The sequence below is a fragment of the Hippocampus guttulatus genome, chromosome 18 (genome assembly GCF_054856545.1).
Source record: "Hippocampus guttulatus isolate MCC_2025c chromosome 18, RoL_Hgut_1.0, whole genome shotgun sequence".
Lineage (NCBI taxonomy): Eukaryota > Metazoa > Chordata > Actinopteri > Syngnathiformes > Syngnathidae > Hippocampus > Hippocampus guttulatus.
Window position 1 is genome coordinate 4,168,279 of NC_141278.1, and position 20,078 is coordinate 4,188,356.

Here is a 20,078-nt window from a genome sequence, read left to right on the forward strand (position 1 = left end):
TTTCTTTTCAGTTATCTTAGCATGGAGCAGTAATGCACAAAATATGTGCATTACTGTTTGGCTTATTGGTGTTTTTCCTGCAACATATGGGGAACATAAGATTCACATGTAGCATGAATGTCATCCATCCATCCATTACCCGAGCTGCTTCTCCTCATGAGGGGCGCGGGCGTGCTGGAGCCAATCTCAGATGACATCCAGAAGTAGCCTGGGGATACACCCTGAACTGGTTGCCAGGCAATCACACCTAGGGACAATATGGCAAATATGAACATAGCATGCAAACAAGGACAAATACAAGTTTCTTTCCCAAGTTATCTTAGCCTGTCAAAGTAATTTGAATCAAACCAATCGTTTCACCACACTCGATATATTTCACATTGTAGGAGATTCATTCATTTAGTTACAAGAACGCAGATTTTTTTTTTGTACTTTATGATCAAAGTATCATTCATTACTCAAATAAATGAATACAATTATGACGATGTTCTCAACAATTTCTCACTGCAAAAACCAAAGTTTAATATCTCCAATCTAGGCAAAACATACCCATGTGTAAATCTAGTTAAGACATTCTTCTTTCACATCCATTAATTTTTTTGCAGTCGTGTTGTCAGAAAGACAAATGTTCCTCTTCTATTTGCAGATAAATTTGCCAAAATGAGTGTTCTCCATTTCATTGCTTTTCTCATTTTTTTAAAAGCCAGTTATTGCACAGTTGTTTTAAGAACGAAGGCCAAGTCAAATTCCCGTTTTATATGGCCAGATATACATTCATATATTTATTTTTAAAGACTACTTTTGGCAGTGGTTGAAGAAATTTTGCAGTTAAATTGTCAAGTCCTATCGGCAGATAACTTGCTTAAATTAAGTCGTGTTTCTTATGTAAATTGAGGGGTTGAAAAACAACAAACCCCTCAACTTCCACTTATTTCAACAGCAGTCATGTCACAAAAACAAACATTTGTTACAGCTGCAGCTGTTGTGAAAGCGCGATATAAATCAGCATGCATTGTATTTCCACACATACCAAAATAATCTGAGGGTCGTTTAATTTCCATTAAAACAGTCTCGTTCCCTTTCGGGGCAGTAACGCTTGTCTCTTTCCATCTTGATTCCACAAGCAATTGCAGCTGTTCATGTTTTGTTTTTTTTCTTCTCCTGAAAACTCAGGTATGAGTTGCCCTGCCCCGCTCAGTGCTGCCCTCTTGTGCTAAATCCACTCATCTGATGTGTTTCCCATCCATCCATGTTCTAATTCTTTTCTGTGTTTACCTCCCACATATGGAAACCTGAGCTGAGCATGGACAAAATGTTTGTGTTTTTAGGTGGATCTTAGCTTAATATGCTGTGTGACAACAATTTTGTCCATTCAAGCTTGCCTTGTGACACAGTACAGTTGATACAAAAGCAGATGACAAAAAAATCGGGAGACGACAAGAGATTTTCAGTATATTTGTTACTTTTATTAATTATTATCATTATCAATCTTTTTTTTTCAAGTTTAGCTGCGTAACAAACTTTTTCTTGGCCATCCAATCCCCCAATGTCATTAAAATACACATTTTGCAATCCTAACAAATAGCGTACAGAAAGATAATAAAATAAAATAAGACACGACAGAAAACTACCTTTAAAAAAACAGACAGAACAGTCCCGTTTTACATTAAAAGGGAATCGAAACAAAAACTCTACTGAAAAAATGTTTGATTAAATGTACATTTGCCCATGCATGGTTTGGACCAAACTGGCCTTTTTTTAAGCTCCCTTCTTGAACATGATCGTACCGTCGGCTGCATGCTAAGCTATGTTTGTGTTGTCCCTTCGCAATGAAATGAAGCTCCAACACGACGTTTTTTAGAAACGCACGAAGCTAAAACACTAGAAGGCGTGTAAACATTGACGTGAAATGCCATTCATGTGAATTTTATTGACGCGGAATTACGAAAACGAAATTCGAACATTGTTCAAAACTGCGCCCCCCCCCAAAAAACACTTTTGCAATCGTTTGAAATCGGACGCCAACTCCCAGGGGCTCCCAAAAAGGCAAAGAACAAGAGCGCATGGTCTGACAAAAGATGAAAAAAAGCCCTCCAGTCTTTCCCCATCACTTCATTTCTTTTGCTACATTTCCAAAATGTAAACATGACCGTTTGACTAGCCGCAAAAAAAAAAAATACACATTCACTTCCCACAGTTGAAATTATTGTTATTGGAGTTTAAAATAAGGCAATTTTTGTCATTTTTTTACATGATGGGAGTTTGCGTTTTAGTATTCATTTTATTTTTTTATTCTTTGCAATATTAAAGGCGAACTTTGGAATCAAGCTATTTTTGTAGACCATGTGACCTCTAAGCAGCAGGCACAGTACGAGCTCAACTTGGTCTTGCCAGCTTTATTTACAATTTAGTATGATTTCGTACGAAAAGTAAAACTTGTTTCAGCATTTATTCATTGTCCTCGATATCCAGTTTAAGGTCCGTGTACTAGTTCGTGCTTTGTCCTCACTAGTTAAAAAAAAAAAAGTACACAAGTAGAACGACAATGGCTTACTAATGACATTTTCCCCCACAGTTAGTGCCAATTTCACAAAACTTCTTGACAGAGTAAGATTTGGAGTTTTGTCCATTCTCCATCGGTGAATCACGGCAGAAAGGTGGAATATTGGGGGGGGGGGGGGGGGGCGAGTTCCTACGTGAGCCACACGTAACTTGGTGGGCATGCAAATTCAAAATGTTAATTCAGATGCTTTTGAGTCGAATTATTTTGGTGTCAGAAACTTCTCTTTGACTTGAAATGTCACAAAGGCCTTGTTTCAAGTTTTTATATTGTTCAAATTGTTTTGAAATGTAAAAAAAAAAAGTCATTTTGTCGGCAACCACCTTTTATGTGTTGAATTGATTTGAAAATTCAAAGTTGAGAAATTGGAAAAACTCACAAAATGTGGACATCCATTCGGATAAATGGTGCAATGGTGACTATTTCTATTCGTATCATTCACGTGATGATTGTTGACTTCCATGTTACGTTGGTGACGATGGTGCAGTGTGGAATGCGACCAGATGCACATTGCAGGTCGAGTCATGCGTTCGGTGAATATAAACAGTCATATCGTGTCACTTGATATCGGCATTCTGTTGGAATTGTGCACTTTGGACCGGCGCAAATCCAGCCAAAGTGACAAAAACAGTGAGTAGAAAAAAAAGCATGAGCAGGCACTAGACGGGATTTCATTCACGGATAGAAAAATATCATTCTAAGGCTTATTCCTTCATTTTAGTCCTCAAGTGTTGTTGTTTTTTGTTTTTTTTTTTTTTAAAGTAAGGCAGCAAGGCAGGTTAAGTTTTTCTTCCCCCCCTACCTGGTTATGTCATGACTATGTATGTAAACAGTTGAGAAGTACAAAAATAGTTTGATGTTAAATAACCGTGACAAGAGTAACGAAAATGCAAGAAAAAAAATAGATAGCAGGTGGGAGGGGTATATTTCCTGTGAAGTGATTGCACAGTAAAATGTATCAGTAAGACTACTGATGAGGTGACCTGTAGCACACTGCCTACTGGTTAGAACCCAAACCTTAAAACATTTAAAAGAGTGACCCCGGCCCCCCATAAAAAGAAAAAAAAAATCAGGATGAGAACTAGATTGAGGGTCCTCGGTTTACGCTAGTCCCGATTTATGACGGGGTTACAGACAGTGTGCAATGAACTCGTTTCTGCGGCGGCATCACACTTGTCATAGTGTCATTTGACGGTTTTGTATGAATGAATGTCTTTTTCATATAAATATTGACTGTAAATGATGACTTTACCACTGCGCTGGAATCGGCGAGTGATTGGTGACAATTCCAAGGAAAATGGTGTCAAGTTAAATTTGTGATTTTTAGGACAGAAAGTAACGCTTTCCCACGGGCATAGTCAAAAAGTCATCCGAGTCACAAAATCAATTGAAAATGTTTAATGAACATAAAGACGCAACTTTACCCGGAGGAAGTTGTCAAATTCCAAGGGAAAACCAACGCAATTAATGGAATGAGGAAAATGTTGCGACATTACACAAATCGTCGTCGTCGTCACTTTAGAGGAAAATGCCTAATTTTACGTTAGAAGAAGTCCACGGTCATTTTCCGTGGCTAGAATGGGAATATTTCAAGACAAAAGTCCATTTCATGAAGTTGATTTTGCAAATTATATGTTCAAAAATTGACATGCGTCATGTTGAAATTGAATCCATGCATGCGGTAGCCTCAAGCACGGAAGCCCAGACTTCTCTCTGCCCGGCCACTTATTCCAGTGGGATCCCAAGGCCTTCTCAGGCCAACCTGGAGACGAGAGGTCGTCCCTGGGGTCTCCTCTCGGTGGGACATGCCCGGAATACCTCGCTAGGCTGGCATCCTAATCCGACGCCAAACTCCCATGCGCCCCTCAAGGACCCTGGCGAGAGTGTGGAGCTGGTCCACATTTACATGGCCCACAGCTTCGACCAGCCGCCTCGACAACGGCGGCACGGGACGCGGTCGGGACTGGCATCTTCCTTTCCCTGTCGTCGGAGCCGAGACACCAGCAGGTGGTGATCGATTGACATTTCTACCCATCGCTTCACCCGAGGGTTCGAAAGCGTGCAACTCCGGAGTGGAAGAGAGTCTCGGCGTCCCCAGAGCTAGTTTCTGTAGCCGGGGATCAGACCGCCAGGGTCCCTGGCCTTTTTGCCGCCGCCCAGCTCACAGGGCACTAGACCCCACCCACCCACCCCCATGAGCCTCATGGCTGCAACAGGCGCTCGCCAGCGAGCCCCACCTTCCAGGTTGAGATTGGTTAAGAATTGAAATTCACGGTCGAAATTGTGACACGAATCGTCAACGTATGACAATAAATGAGATTTCGACATGGTTCAATTTCACAACGAATGGGATGACAGACACGACTGAAGGCGTCGTTTTTGATGCTCTTAGTCCTAATTACTTTGCCGCCATAGGAAAAGGACTCGTCGAAAATCGAGGACCCCCCCCCTGCCGCCCCCTCCCCCTAACCGTGAGAACATAATGACATCAGCTACATCATGTACATGTTAAAAAATATATATCATAAAAACATTCCAATAATAAAAAATAACAAGCAGGCGGGCTGGTGTGCAACACGCGTGACCCCTGAGGAGTGAAATAGCAAACCTTCATTTTGTTTACATCCATGATCGGGGACGGACGCGCCCTTGACCCTCACACACACACACACACACACACACACACACACACACACACACACACACACACATCTGTAACATGTAATATTTCCATAAAGAAACCTACCCACCCCCCCAAAAAAAGAAACACTTATTCTGTCGTACCAAGTCTGGAAGGAAAAAAAAGCATTTGCCTTTACAAAATAACATATAAGAAAAGTGTAGGAAATTGCATGTTTTTTTGTAATAGAACAATCTTATTATTGTCATTCTTATTAATATTCCTATTATTATGGTTGGATACAAATGTTAAGCAGGTTAATTAATAGATTGTTGTTTTGTTCTATCATCAGGCAGGCAAAGGCAGCCAGGCACGTCGCGAGGATCACGGCACGGAGGCAAATAGGAAATCGTCACTTGGTTCCGTCCACGTGAGACACGGAGAACGTACGCCGGTTTGTACCGCTGTAAAAAGCCGCAAAGCCGCTCTGATACCATCAGAACCGTTTCTGTCGAGTCATCGTTTCTCCGTGAGTTTTCTCCCATCCGAGCGGCACTTCGCAGGGTGATATTTTCTATTCCAGCATTCGGATGTGTTTTGCACAGCTCGCCTTCGGGAGCGCGCGTGATGTTCTCGAGGGGCATCAATGACCCTCCGTGTTCCCCTTGTCCGGCTCTTCATCGCCCTGGAACGCCATCGTGCTGCCGTCAGACATCATTTTGCTCCCTTGCTCACTTTCGTCTGTGGCGTCGTCGCAGGAAATGTCTTTTTTTGCACCGTGGGGGACATCGCCGCCTCCGACTTTTTCCTCCGCTTTCGATTGGGCCATCAAATCCTGATTCTTCGGCGTCAAATCCGGATGCTCCGGTTCCAAATCTCGATGTTCGGCCTCCAAATCCAGATGCTTCTGCGTCGCGGCGGCGTTCTGATCCTTCGCCGGCAGCGTCTTTTTGTCCGAGTGGCGGTGTAAGCCGCGCTGTATGTGCGTGGTGAAATCGTAGCGGTCGGCGCAAACGTGCAGGCAGAAGCCGCACTGAAATGGTTCCTGGTCACCGTGACAACTCATGTGCAGCGCGTACATGACCTCATCCAAGAAGTAGATACCGCAGTGCAGGCAGCGGTTGCTGGGCTCGTCCTGGGTGGCGACGTCCGCGGTGGCGCGGGCGGACGGGTTCCCGTCTTCCGCCTGCCGCCTGGCGCCGCTTTCCTCATCGTCAACCTTCAGGCTTTCGGATGAAGGAGACTCTCGCTTCTTTTTTTCCGCAGAATCGGTGGCGTCCCGTTGGCGTATGGCGAGGTCCAAAGGCGCTTCGCTCTCCATGGACGACGACGACGAGGTTTGAGGGTGGAGAGGCGGGGGCGGGTATTGGGCCGGGGCGGGCGGCGGCGGGAGCGGCGAGTATGGCGAGGCGCAGTAAGGCAGCGCGTAGCTCGGCGGGTGGTGCGGCTGCACCGGAGCCACCATGGCGCCCAGGTAGTGCGCGTTGTTAGCTAAACCGGCCGCGGCGCCGAGGTTGCCCATGCCGGAGGCGGCGGCCATCTTGTACTTGGTCCAGAAGCGCAGCCAGTCGGACTCGGGCGTCAAGTCCGGCGAGAGCGTGAGGGGCAACGGCACCGGGAATAGCGGGTACTGGTACTTCTCAATGGGCGAGCCCGGCGGAGAGTAACTGGACGGTTTGGATGGCCGCATGTACTTCTCGATGGGACTCCCTCTTTCCGAGCTGCCCCCGGAGCCGACTTTCCCCGCTTCAACTTTGGCCAGCACGTCCGCCACCTCGGAGGACGGCGGGTGCGACGGGAGCAACAGCGGCGGCATGCGGCGGTGTATCTCCAGCGTCTGGTTGGCCAGAAAGGCCTGCGTGGAGCGCGGCGAGCGCGAGCGCGGCGACGGCTGCTGCTGCTGCTGCTGGCTCTTGACCGGCGCGCAGCTCCTGTCCGCCTCGTCGCCGTTGACGCGCTCCTCGCCGGTGGCGCGCTGCTGCTTGGGGGCGGGGTTTTCGGGCGGCAGCGCGTCTGGGTTGAGGCGCTTGCGGGTGCGTCGGCGGATGATTTGCTCGCCGTTGTTCTGCTTGATGATGTTGAGAGGTCTGGGCGTCTGCAACACAAGGCCAACAATGTCAGAATCGGACTTAGATCCATTTCTGCTACCCGGACGTTGGGTACAACCGATCACCGCACGACAAGGTCGGTGAAAGCGGGACCCAAAACACCCCAGAGTTGAACCTGTACCTCCTAACTGTGGGCCAGACGTGCCACTAATTTACCGAGGCCAGCAGACCATCACTTTGCACGTCATCTTTTCATTTCCTGCCTAGTTCCTACACTGACCACAAGGTGGAGTCCTCCTGATAATTTAATGGTAGTCCAAAATTAACCAAAAGGGAAAAAAAAAATTGTAAATAAACCTCTCAGCGGGGTATCCATTTAAAAACATGTTTATGATTACAAATACTACTTGAGGCTACTTTAGATCAGGGGGTCAACAACCTGATGCGTCGCCTCCAAGGACCAGTGGAGCACCGTATTCTAAAAATAGCTCACCGGTGGTGATGGGACAGGATGATTTTCCTGGAATGTTGTACAAGCGATTCTGTGAGCACTGGCAAGAGACTTAACAACAAATAGTGTTGCATATTGATAGCCATCTGTTTGCTAATTATCAGCAATCATTAATATGATTGGTTGGTCTTCACAGAAATGATCATCATTCAAAACATGATGACATGATTAAAGGTAACCCTGGTGGTGTGCATCGCATTAATATCAAAGAAGTGCCTCTGAGTTTCAAAAAAGGTTTTCAACCTTGGTTTGGATTGAATTTTGAAATGATTTCGACAGAGCTTGTCCTCAGTGAGGTTGCGGCTGAAGTGGAGCCGACGCCAGTTGAGCTTGAGGGAAAGGGCGGGATCGACGCTGGACTGGTCACCAGTCAAACACAAACAGTCATTCACACATACACAAAAAATAATAATAATAATTTAAAAAAAATAACTCCCCTGTTGACAATCAGTCTGAAATGAACCAATCGGAACTTGAATGAAAGCACACTCGGAGTCAACGGAAGCGTTTGAGCGCCGAATGAGACAGAACAAGGAGAAAGTGATTCACGGCGTCAAAAGAAAGCGTGTCCATTTCAATCGCGAGCCCACCGAGGCGACAAGAGTGAATACAAACGGCGAGGCGCTCCCTCTCGCACCCGCAATTCCATATTCATAACTCTCCCCGTGCACTCTCACTCAGACAGCCCCCCCCCCCTAGCTGCGATCCTCCCTAATAATGTGTGTCGAGTAAATAAAACTTTTATCGCGGCATGTAAAATATGGCCGTCGTGGCGAGAGGGGAAGGACCCAACGGGACGACGGCGGCGTGGTTTTAAACCTTATTTCTGGCGTAGCATCACTACCCTACTCATGACACATTTGTGAACTATACCAACAGAAATGATAGCAACCGTATTGATTTTGATTATGGCATTTTTTTTCTACATTTGAACGGCAGAGTTGGACTCATATTTCAAGATATCGTCCTGTAATTCGCGTGGCCCGACCCGCAGTTTGAGCCTCCATTGAGGGATTGTCAAGCAGGCGGCGCCTTTATTAAATCAACTCTGCGGTATATGACGGTGGAAGCACCTCGCGGTGGAACAAGGCCGTCTTAAAAAGTCAATATGCAAACATGTGCCGATGCGTGAAATGACTCCAAAGTCCGCGAGAGCACGTCTGAGGCGATGCGCGCTCGAAAGCCAGCCGATTCCGGAACCCGGGTGTCGTTATCTCATCTGTAATTCATGCCGTCTAATTAAGTTTGGGATTTCCATCGTCTTTCCCCAGGCTGGAGACGGCCGGTCGGCTCGGTTCACGCCACAGCGCTTTGCGCTCCAGAGGAAGCCGACTCGAGGTCTGCGACTCCCCGGCAGCCAAATCAAATATACTTTGCACAATATTATGTTTCCACAGCAGGAGTCGCAGAGCGACGGATCTTGAGGGAGCACAATTTGCAGCGTTTATTTGGTATGCTAAGGGTGAACAGATGCGCGGTCTTCTGGAGCCTCGGACCGCCGAGCGCAGTGTAGTGCTCTCGCTACCGCGCGTGATTAGCCATGTTTCCACTCGGACTGAACAATTCCTCAAATCCAAATCGAACTTGCTATGTATTAGAAGCCAACCGTTGAATCGCTTCTTGAATCCATTTTCTCAAAAGCAGACAATGCGCCTTGTAATCCGATGCGCCTTCTATATGGATCAATATTCTGATTTCTTGGATGTAGTATTTTAAATGGTCTTTCAAGCGCTTTATTACAGCTGCAGTCAGTTGTGAAAGTGCGACATCAATAAAGCTGTATTGTATTGTATTCCCTTTAGCGTAGCTCCATCTGGTGGATGTATAGTGCAAACGCAGCCACTATGGTAGCTTCTATTCTATGCGCCTTATAATGTGGTGCGCCCAATATATGAAAACGGTTTTAAAATAGGCCATTCATTGAAGATGCACCTTCAACTCCGAAGTGCCTTACAGTGCGGAAAATAAGGTAATTTATTGCTTGCTTTTGTTCATATGTATGGGAAGAGGGCAAATAGAAAAAAAAGGCATATTTAATTGCAATCGCAATATTGGGAAATTTTGAATGTTTCCACCACACTGTCGAATCGGTGTTTGGATTCTCAGGGTGTCCAAAAGGTTTGAGAATCCCTCAAGGTTATTGAAGGGGGGAAAAAAAAAAACAACTACAATTGTGAACGGGCCGAGGATGCGGGCTCACCGAGTGCAGCTTCTGATAGAGGCCGCAGGCGTTGCAGACGTAGCCGCCATTGGCGTTCTTTCTCCACAGCGACGTCTTGGTCGTCAGACAGTTGGCGCAAAAGACACCGCTGCCTCTCCGCCGCTGGAGCACCACAAAGAAAACACGAGATTGACATCAGGGAGAGGGCAAAGGTCAACACAAACGGACGATGAAAAGTAAAGACAGAAGAGGAGTTTGGAAAGGTTGTTTTGCAGGTAAATCATGAACGAAATGAGTGGACGAGCGCACTGTGTCGAACAGAAGGGGGCGCGAGGTGAACGGGCCGATCGGCGTGGCAACGTGCTCCATCACTGTAATGAGCCAATCACAGCGTTTCTCCATCCCATTAAGTTTGTGGTCCCCCAGGTCGCCGCCTTTACGATGTTGCTACCTCATCCTTTTCTCCTCCACCATGCCAACCATCGCCTTTATTTTCTTTTATACCAGTCCATCAATATCCACTTGCAATTTTGTTTTATATTGACTCTCTTTTTTTTTTTTTTAATGCTTCACACAGCATAGAAAATACAGTGGGGCATTGGCTGTAGAGTTTCATTTGTTCCAGTTCTCTCCATATATCAAATCGATTTTCCAGCATGGAAATTAATTGAAATATCACAAATCCGTTGCCGAGCCTGGTTTTATGGGTGAGGCCAATCTTGGAAATGGGAGCTGGTCTCGTCGTTGCACTGATGAATCAGGAAAAGTTTCAATGTGCAAAAAACCGAAACCCTCCCCAAAAACAACAACAACAAAAAACACGCACCTTTTTTGTCAAAATTGTCTTTGATTTAGACCAGTAGGCATCTGAAAGATGCCACTTGTATTGTTTTCTGCACTTAACTTGAAAATGACAGATATGATTGAAAGTATAGAGTTCGCCCAGTGTAGTTCTCAGTGGCTACAATGAAGTCGCCGGTCTCACACGCACTGTAACATTCGTGACGCGTGGCGGTAAAATGCGTGACCTAATGAGTGACGTTAGCAGCTCTGACTCAGGATTAAAATTTTTGCTGGCAGCACAAACAAGAAAAGTTGGGCCAGTGTTCAAATCAAGCCAACAATGCACCGCATTTGGCATTGATGTCCATTTTTTTTTTAACTATAAGAAGTACAGCTCCATAATGTTTTCACTCGTATAAATGCTACAAAATTGTCTCTCTCTGTGCCTTGCCATCTTTGGCATTCTCTCCTCCTGTCGACTGTCCGCCAGGACCTTCTCCTGTCAAGGCAGCCATTTTCTCGCTTTATGTTCTTGACACAGTGGAGATTTCAGCATACTTTTGGGGAGCAGGTGGGATTCGGGGGGGGAGTCGAAGCAGCCGGTGCAATCACATTTTCACAAAAAAAGCGCCTTCACTTCACTCGGGGACTCTCCGAGCTGTTGCGGATGGAGCCATGAGCAGATCTTCCAAGAAGCATCTGTTTTCGGGGGGGGCAATGGGCACGGCGCTGCTACATTTTCAGGTTTTTTCTTGTTTTTTGGGGGGTGGGTCGCTAGAAATGTGTTATTCTTGAAGAGTTAGGGATGCAAATGGGAAAAAAAATTGAATCTGGCTGTCATCAATCACAATTAGAAATTGTTCTTTTTAATTGAGTGTTAATTTTCCTCATTTTTGATATAGGAAAGGCAATGAAATGGCGATCTGTGTTGTGGATATGTTTGATCATCATACAAAATTCTTAAAAGATTTTTAGGCTACTGTGTTAACAAAGTTAACAAAGTTGATTAAAAAAAACAGGACTTAATTTTCTTTAAAAAAATTCTTGATATTATAATTGAGTGTGTAGCAAAAATCATATAGCATGTGGATAAAAGTGTTGGAAACAAGCTCCGTCCTTTGTTTCTAGTAATGACGCAATGAGACGGCATGAAGTGCACGTGAAATGTAGTCTAGAACTAAACACGCACCACCTCTTGATCTAAACAACACATTGTTTACACTAACTCGGAGAACAAAGTAAAACCTCGGCCAAATGAGCCACATGCTGCTTCGCCGAGCCTCAAGCCATGACGACCTGATGACATGTAGCAGCCCGCTCTGGTACATTTCCATCGCGCGGCAAACACCCTTAGACAGCCGCCTGCTCAAAACGACGAACTCTCCACAAATGTTTGTTGAATGTTCCTCCTGTTTCGCAACAATGTTTTAAAGATGGGACCAGAAGTTTTTTTTTTTTTTTGCCAAGCAGTGATTTAAAGTGCTTTCGCTCGCTCTACTTTAAAGCTCCACCGACATAATATCAGACATTGCAAATATTTGCAGGCTAAGACGTTTATTTACCCCGGAAAGCCTCCGCGCACCCTTCTCCGAGTGAATCGGAAAGGGGTGGGGGGGTGATTAAACATCCTGTTCCAAACATGTAAGGAATAAACAGCACAAGGCTAATATTGGGATTCTTTATGGTGTATGTGTTGCTTTCTGACACGGGACCCTGCACGGATCCAAATCCTCTTGCTGGCAAAGCACCCTGAGCGTGCGCGCGCCCGCGTGTGTGTACACACACCATACGGTCACCACATGTAGCGAGACGGAGCCAGGTGATTGATTGATGTACACTTCCTCTTCGAGTGTGTGAGAGAAATGGTGTGTGTGTGTGTGTGTGTGTGTGTGCGCGTGCGAGAGCGCGCGTGCGTGTCGTCCTCCACAGGCCCGACAATGTGTCTGTCATCAGAATTTAGCTTCTCTCCGAGCGAGCCAAATTACTCGCATATGGCCGCGCAGCTGCCCCTCCTCCGTACGGGACGCTGGGCGGACAAACGGCCCGCACACATGCACAGAATTCATCTTGAGCGGAATCAACGTTTTATCTGTTAAGGATAGCAGCCAGGCTGTGCGCTACACAAACATCGAAAGGCAAGACGACAGAGGCACGCACACACATCGCAGCGTTGACCAGATGGGGATGCTTTGTTTTCGCAGGAACTGGACAAAATTTCTCTGCAAAGTCAAATGTCCCCACAGTTTCAGATGGGATGGTGAGTTAGGCAGAAACGTACACACACGACGAGCGCAGTGCTCATGCGCATCAGCCAAAACGTCCCTTAGTAAAAGGTGCCATGTCACGGTTTGTGCCCCGCAATGACAGAAAGACGCTGACACAAACGCACACAATACGTCAAGTTAGGTAAGGCAATACAAATGAGTGTGTGTGTGTGTGTGTGTGTGTGTGTGTGTGTGTGTGTGTGTGTGTGTGTGTGTGTGTGTGTGTGTGTGTGTGTGCGCGTGTGTGTGTGTGGCCCAATGTCGCCCTGACTGATGTCAGGCCACTACCTCTCGCTTGCATGTAAGTTAGCTCCGGGGTTTGTAAGTGACATCTACTTATCAGCTGCCTATGACACCGTTCCATTTGTACCAAACACAAACAAAACCCGAAGAAGGAAAGTTCATTCTTGGCCAACATGCTTCTCGTACAAAAAAAAAAAAAAAAAGAAAAAAAATAATCTTTGCAATGATCGTTCATCTTTGACTATGAAATAGCAACGCGGATTCATATTTATTCTAGTGAAGACGTGACGCGGAGGCTCAAAAAGCGCACAGTGCAACAAACGGTGTCAAAGGGCAAATGTCAACAATATTCAGTGATCTTTTAAGTTGTGTTTTTTTTCTTCCCCGGAGCGCACACAAAGCTTTCCGACGCTGAGAGTTTTATGGGAACAACAAGAACATGAACAACACAAGTCGGCATGTTCCGCATTGAAATGCCAACTCATCACATGAAAGCACTTAAACTGGATTTGCGGAGGGATGATGCGCTTGGAGAATTTTTAGGTATGTTCATTTTATATATTATATTTAGTTTTATTTTTATTTTTATTGCTGTCCTTTATTACAGCAAAGCATGTTTTTAGAGAAATGTGTAGGATTTTTTCATACAATATTCATTTGGAGAAAAAAATAATCATTTTTTAAATTAATGCATTGCATTATATGCTTTAGACAGCACAATTGCCACCGTGACTTTGAATGTAATCGCATACTAAAGTTCTGCGAGAGCACATTGAGGAGGGGAAAAAAAAAACATGCCCGGCAGACTCCAATAAATTGTAAAAAGTCTTTTCTTGCACAAGAAAATGACATTGGATTCACTTCTGTCTTCTCCAGAGCGCAGATTGCGCACACACGACGACGTGCCGTTATTTAATCAGCCCACAACGCTACTCGCCGAGTGAATTAAAACGAAATTCCTTCCCGACAAGTCCCAAAAATCCCATTCGCCGCATCAGTCTCACGCTGCGCACACGCATGGAAAGGAAATGTATACACTGAGCTTGTTAGACACGACGACACAAAGTTACTCACCGCGGCGCACCCAGCCGCATCTGGGAGCAGGCAACCGTCATGTGACCGGCATATGCTTCTACTGTGCGAACTTCACGGAATCATTAGGTTGGCGTTGAATGGATGTAAAGGTGATGCGACTGTTTTCAACGGCAGCTTTGGCAGGACCGACGGACGGCCAAGCAGACTGTTGCGCAACGAGCCGCCATCGATGATAAATACGTAAGCGGGCCATTCGACGGACTTTGGGAAAAAGTCAGACGAGATAAGGGGGCGCGCGCAACAAATGCGATACTAGTGTACTTCCTGCATTCCGAAATTATATGGCGAGAGCCGGCGCGGCTATCGCCAAAAGACCACAACAGCTTACGTCTCGCGCGCTGACAAATTGACACGAATGGACGGCAGCCCGAGAAGAACAGATAAAACATTGGCGCTCCAACAACATGTGGCGCTTGCCTTGCGGAATCTATAACGTGGTTGACGCGGCTCCAGGAAGAAACCCAAACAAACAGTGAAGGCCCAGCAAAGTCAAAGCTGAGATTTGTCTCGTAATACATTCCCCGTGCTGTGTGTGTTTTAGCTAGCCTGCGTTCTCCTTTTTATGATTACAGACCCGAGTAATGATTCAATATTTGATGATGAGACTCCTAAAGTGATTTCATAATGTAAGCTAATATATTCCGACTGCTTGTGCAAGCCGCCGTCTGCCATGGTGGCATTTGATTGACAGTTAACAGTCGAGCGTGGCGAGGTTCGGCGCATTCGGCAAACACGCCCACATCGCTCAGGGGCCTTGTTTTAGATACTTGGGTGACTTTTCTCATCATTCAAATTGGTCATGGGCTTGTTAGCAACACGCCTCTCTGGGGAAGACAACAAGACATTTTTAACGCCGTTGTTTTTGCTTTACAGGGTCTGCAGCATTTAATCAGTGCCCCCTTCCCCAACCATTTTTTTGGGGGTTGTTTTTAAATCTAGCTCGGGCTTTTTGAGCGGCGGTGGAAAGGATCCCTGGACCTTCAAAGTTTTGGCCACAACTACGAGGAAACCTGCCCACGTGACCCAGCCGGCCGGACTTCCATTAATGCACAACAAAGGCGCGTCTTTGCAGAAGAAAGCTAACAGTGCAGACAAGGTCCATAGCAATGAGCATTTATGAGGAAATCCCAAAATTTAAGAACTTCCTTGTTGGGGAGTTCATCAAAACCGTCCATTGTGTAATCCTCATAAATAACCGACGAGGTAACAAGGCCTGGGAAACTGTTACTTCTGTCGAGAGAACAACCAACTTCGACTATTTCAGGTTGAATTTCAGATGAGTCAATTGGAGACATACTACAAAGAAAAAAAAAAACACATCCATGTAGTGACATAAGTGGTTCGCATAAAAAAAAAAAAAAAGTGGAGCTTGAAAGTCCCTTTTTTTTTCTTTTTTAAATAGAACACGGCCATTGTTTGTCCCTGAGCACCTTGCGCTCCATTACACATAAGCAAGCTTATAGTAAGAGACCACACCAGCAGGCTTTGGACTGGCAGCGCAAACGCTATCGCTGCAGCACATTCGGCGACCCCCCCCCCCCCCCCCCCCCCCACATCCTCTTCCTTTCTCTCTTTGGAGCTTAAGAGTAAATCTCATTGCAGGACAATAAAGGCTGTGTGGCGATATACGTAAGAGGGTTTCAAAAGCAAGGCCCGGGCCGATTGACGAGGAGGCCGGAATCGGGCGAGCTCCACGTTTGAGCGGGGGAAGCGTTTAATGATGTTTCAAAAGAGCACATTAGCTTAGCAGCACTTTTTTTTTTTTTTTTTGTCTGACATTATCTGTTTATCCACCTATGCACGTAAGAGAATAAGCCGTGGCTTCCATTGACTACGTCAGCGTTCATCCTTATTTCAAGTCGTGGTACTTTTTTTTTTTTTTTTTTTTTTCCTGTTTGACGCTTTTAGATTTCTCTCATGTCAAAATTGTCTCCGAGGTTGGCGAAATACTGCTTCTAATGCATTATTCAATCTGGAAGGGTTGATACGTCGTCGTGGACTGTCAGCAGGAGTCCTGTATTAAATCTCTACATGTGGTTAAGGACATTACTCAATGTCTAAAGCGAACCCCCCACCCCCGCACACACACACAAACACACACAAAATGGTGTCTGGAGAACAGTGACCCACTTCAAACTGTCCAGATTGGTGAGAAATGTAGTTTGCATATTTCATCCTGGGAGCGAGGATCCCATCGGCGGACTAGCTTTACTTATCCAGGACAGCGTAACCTTAACCCCTTCTCACGTTCCGAGCGCCCAAAGGAAAACGAGCAAGAGGAAGTTATTGCATGTACACCCTTAATACCTGCGGCCTGATCCACTGGCATTAAACAACTAATTAACTGTCTGGGCCTTCATTTCTCTTGTTTATCTGAGAAGAGACCATCCGGTGGATTCCCACACTGCCGACCCCCACGTGACTGTTCGGGGTCCAGGGAACGTCCGTCACTCCGTGAAAACGCTGCTGTGAGGAGATGCTGACGGAAACCTCAGATGGGTGTGAGGACACATTTGATTTGGGAGCGCGTGTCGGGAATAAGAATTTGAGCGGTAAATTGCAATTGATGCCAAATGAAAGTTGGATTTGGGCAAAACATATCCAGAATGTGGTTCCTTGGAATACGAACACACACACACACACAACAATGTCAATGTGGAGCGACGACCTGTCAGAGTCGACTGGAATTGTCTTTTTGGGAGCTGGAACATGATGTATGATCATCTTTAATACTGCGCAAAACTCGAACGCTTTAAATGAAGCCTGGTAGGTCAGGGAGAAGGATCTCGATTTGATTTTTATTTGTTTCATACAAAAAAATGAGTACTTGACTCGTGGTAGTTCAATTTTTGGGGATTCCCCCCCCCACCCCCGCCGCATTGTTGAAAGACACAAATGCAAATCTTCCTTTTTGCATTTATGCCTGCCACGGCCTTCATCACAAGACTGACCTTGTGGAGTTGATTAGAGTTCCGCGTTTTAATGACGAGTCATTAAAGTTCATTGCATTGCTCGGTCTAAATGCAATGACTACCGTTCAAAATGGATCCCAATTCAGTGTCATACATCATCATTCTTGTAATATTTGGCCTTTTTTTCTGCAAAAGGCTGCTACATTTAAAAAAAAGAAAAAAAGTTGAGAAAAAAACAAAACAAAAATGTAATAACCTTCCTTTTGACAGAGCTACCATCAGGGGCCCTTGAGCTCAATTGAAGAACCGCTGCTCGATAGAGTTGCACAGATTTCCTAAGCGATACCTTGCTCTGATGCTAAAGCAGTGCGAGAAAATGGTGGCGATGTCAGGAATGAAGTTGTCAAAAAATAGCACAAAACTGACCCGACAGGCAAACTAACACGGCTGTGAACACCGGCATGTACTAAGCTCATCCCAGCCTGACGCTAACACCTGCGATGCTAATTGTTTGACACCGTGGAACGTTAAACAAGGTGTGCGCACATCGCCGGTCGTACGTCTTCATTTCCAAACGTTCTTGGACAAGCAGAGATTTGCCTAATTGCGATACGAACGAGGAACGGGAAGCAAAGCCGTTAAATTGAAATGATTGTGACGACGAGACGCCGGTGGCAACGGGAAGGAAGGAGGGACGCGAGCAAAAGCGTGTAATGGATGGCACTTTACTGTATTAAACCTCGCAACGACCTCGCGCACTTGCCGCTTCCCCCCCAAATGACTTCATCTCTCCAATTAGTGCTACAAACAAGATGGAGGAGGTGCGGGGAGGACAAGGAGGAGGAGGAAGAAGAGAATGGACACTGTAGATGACAGAAAAGAAGTGACGCACACTATTAAAACAATGACATTGATGACCAGCGTAAAAGTCCATCAGGACATCAGCAAAAAAGAAGTTGAGCTCCAAGTGCCTCTTAAAGAATTACGATATCGCCCAAAAAATAAATAAATAAATCGGATTAATTTCAATTCCGTTTACCGTTGTTGTTTAACTCATTCACTCCCAAAGACATTTTTAAACGTCTTTTCAGACTTGGTCCAGAATTGGCTGGTATTGAATGAGTTTTAATAACGCCGATTTATTGATGAGTTTTCAGTTTTTGAAATGAACTAGATAAGTGTGCTTTACGACCACAGTGTCAGAAATCAAATGTGGCGATGCGGCGAAACCGTTACATTCAAAATTCCTCCCTACCTTGGACCCGTGGTAACGTCTGTACTTTCCAACAGTGCATCGGTGTGTGAGGGCGGGTGTGATGGTGCCATGGGTCACGGTAGCGGGAAATGAGCAAAAGTGAGTGGGCAACGCGGTCAAGGTGAATGACAAGCAGAAGACGGTGAAGAGAAAGTGCGGCGTGAGCACACGCGGCGATCCAAAAATCAAACTGTAACGCGAGAAATATTCCTAATTTGTCTTTTTTTTTTTTTTTTTTTAAATGCCCAACATTCCAGGTTATACAGCCATCTGATATATTTTTAATTTAAAAAACTGGGGTGAGCGCTAGAGACGAGCAACACTCCGGGGCTGCGCGGCCCAGTAAGTAGTTCACCAATATCAATGCGCTCCATCAAATTGAAGCCAAAAGGACGCATGATAAGGCCAGCTAGCTCATTAGGGCCAACTCATCAAAGTCCTGACAAAACAAATGGAAAATACTCTGAGCTGTATAATGAGAGAACGTGCCCACCCCCCCCCCCCCCCCTATCCCCCACTCCTCCTTTGCTTAAAAAGAATGAAAATTACAATTTAAATTACAATTTGGCTTTCAGGACATTGTATTTAGCCAACAAGAACAACTTTTCCCCAAACTGCAAAAACAGACAATGGATTTAACACCCAAAAGGTAAACTACCTTTCCAGAGTTGTTGATCTCAACAAAACAACATCAATCTTGAAAAGAAGGTAAAATTGTTGTCATCCGACGAGTCACGAGCGATTGTCTCCGTTTTCACTTGCTTGAGAACGACGGCAAATTCAGACGGCTACGATTTAGTAACCATGCAACAATGTGACTTTAAAAAAAGTATTCGCGGCCGCGGTCGCGTAATAGCCACTGACATCACCCTCAGTGATAAAGACCGCCTGAAATGAATGGAAGCTGCCGACCTCTGACCGTCATTACCGCGGAGGCGACCGCTCACTTGCGTTTGTACACGTCAGCCGCAACGCGAGAGCCTTGCGGAATCATCTCTCTATTGACAAAGGCCGTCGGACTGTGAGTTGGCAATGTCCCGCGGCTGCGTCCGTCAATCAGTTGACTGAGCAGAAGCGGCTTTTGTATGATTCAACCGGCAAGATTGTACGTGCGGTGAAAGCTCATGGCGAGGCGGCGATGTTTGAAACGTTTCAGCTGCTGAGGTCGCATTATTAATTATGGTGAGTTTGGAGGCGTGGCTTAAGTCAGAATGCCTGAAAATTGCTTCACCGCTCCCTTTTTTTGTTGTTGTCGTGCTCTTTAGCTTAGCTCCGTAGTTTGCAGCTGAAACATCTCGTATCCGCAGCTTGTATCCTGCATTTAAGAGGACAAACAGTACTGCGGTACAAAAAAAATTAATTTGTCATTGCGATATTTTGGGTATGGGCACAAAGCAAAAATAAAATGCAATCTACAAAGATTTGTCCCCGTCATCTCGCAATCAGGGTTCATTACTCTACAATTTCAATTTCTCGCTTACTGAAATGCTTGAATAGTCCATTTGGAATCGGTTGTGCTCCTACCAAATCGATTCGTGCATCAGGAATGAGAAGAGCATCAAAAGTGCAAAGTAGACATTTTCAATTTCAGGGAAGTCTTGATGTTGAATTGATGATCAACGCAAA

At 45.4% G+C, this 20,078-nt stretch overlaps 1 protein-coding gene across 8 annotated transcripts in view; it reads right to left on the reverse strand.

Moving 5' to 3' along the window:
• Positions 1-3,943: 3,943 nt before the first annotated feature.
• Positions 3,944-20,078, reverse strand: part of trps1 (trichorhinophalangeal syndrome I) — a 144,481-nt gene continuing 128,346 nt past the window's right edge. For all 8 annotated transcript variants that reach the window (XM_086136942.1, XM_086136941.1, XM_086136945.1 and 5 more), the window contains 2 exons: positions 9,940-10,062; positions 3,944-7,275 (listed from right to left, as the gene is read on the reverse strand). In XM_086136942.1, coding sequence (XP_085993068.1) covers positions 5,824-7,275; positions 9,940-10,062 — 1,575 coding nt within the window. In that variant the 3' untranslated portion in view covers positions 3,944-5,823. The remainder of the gene's footprint in view (positions 7,276-9,939; positions 10,063-20,078) is intronic.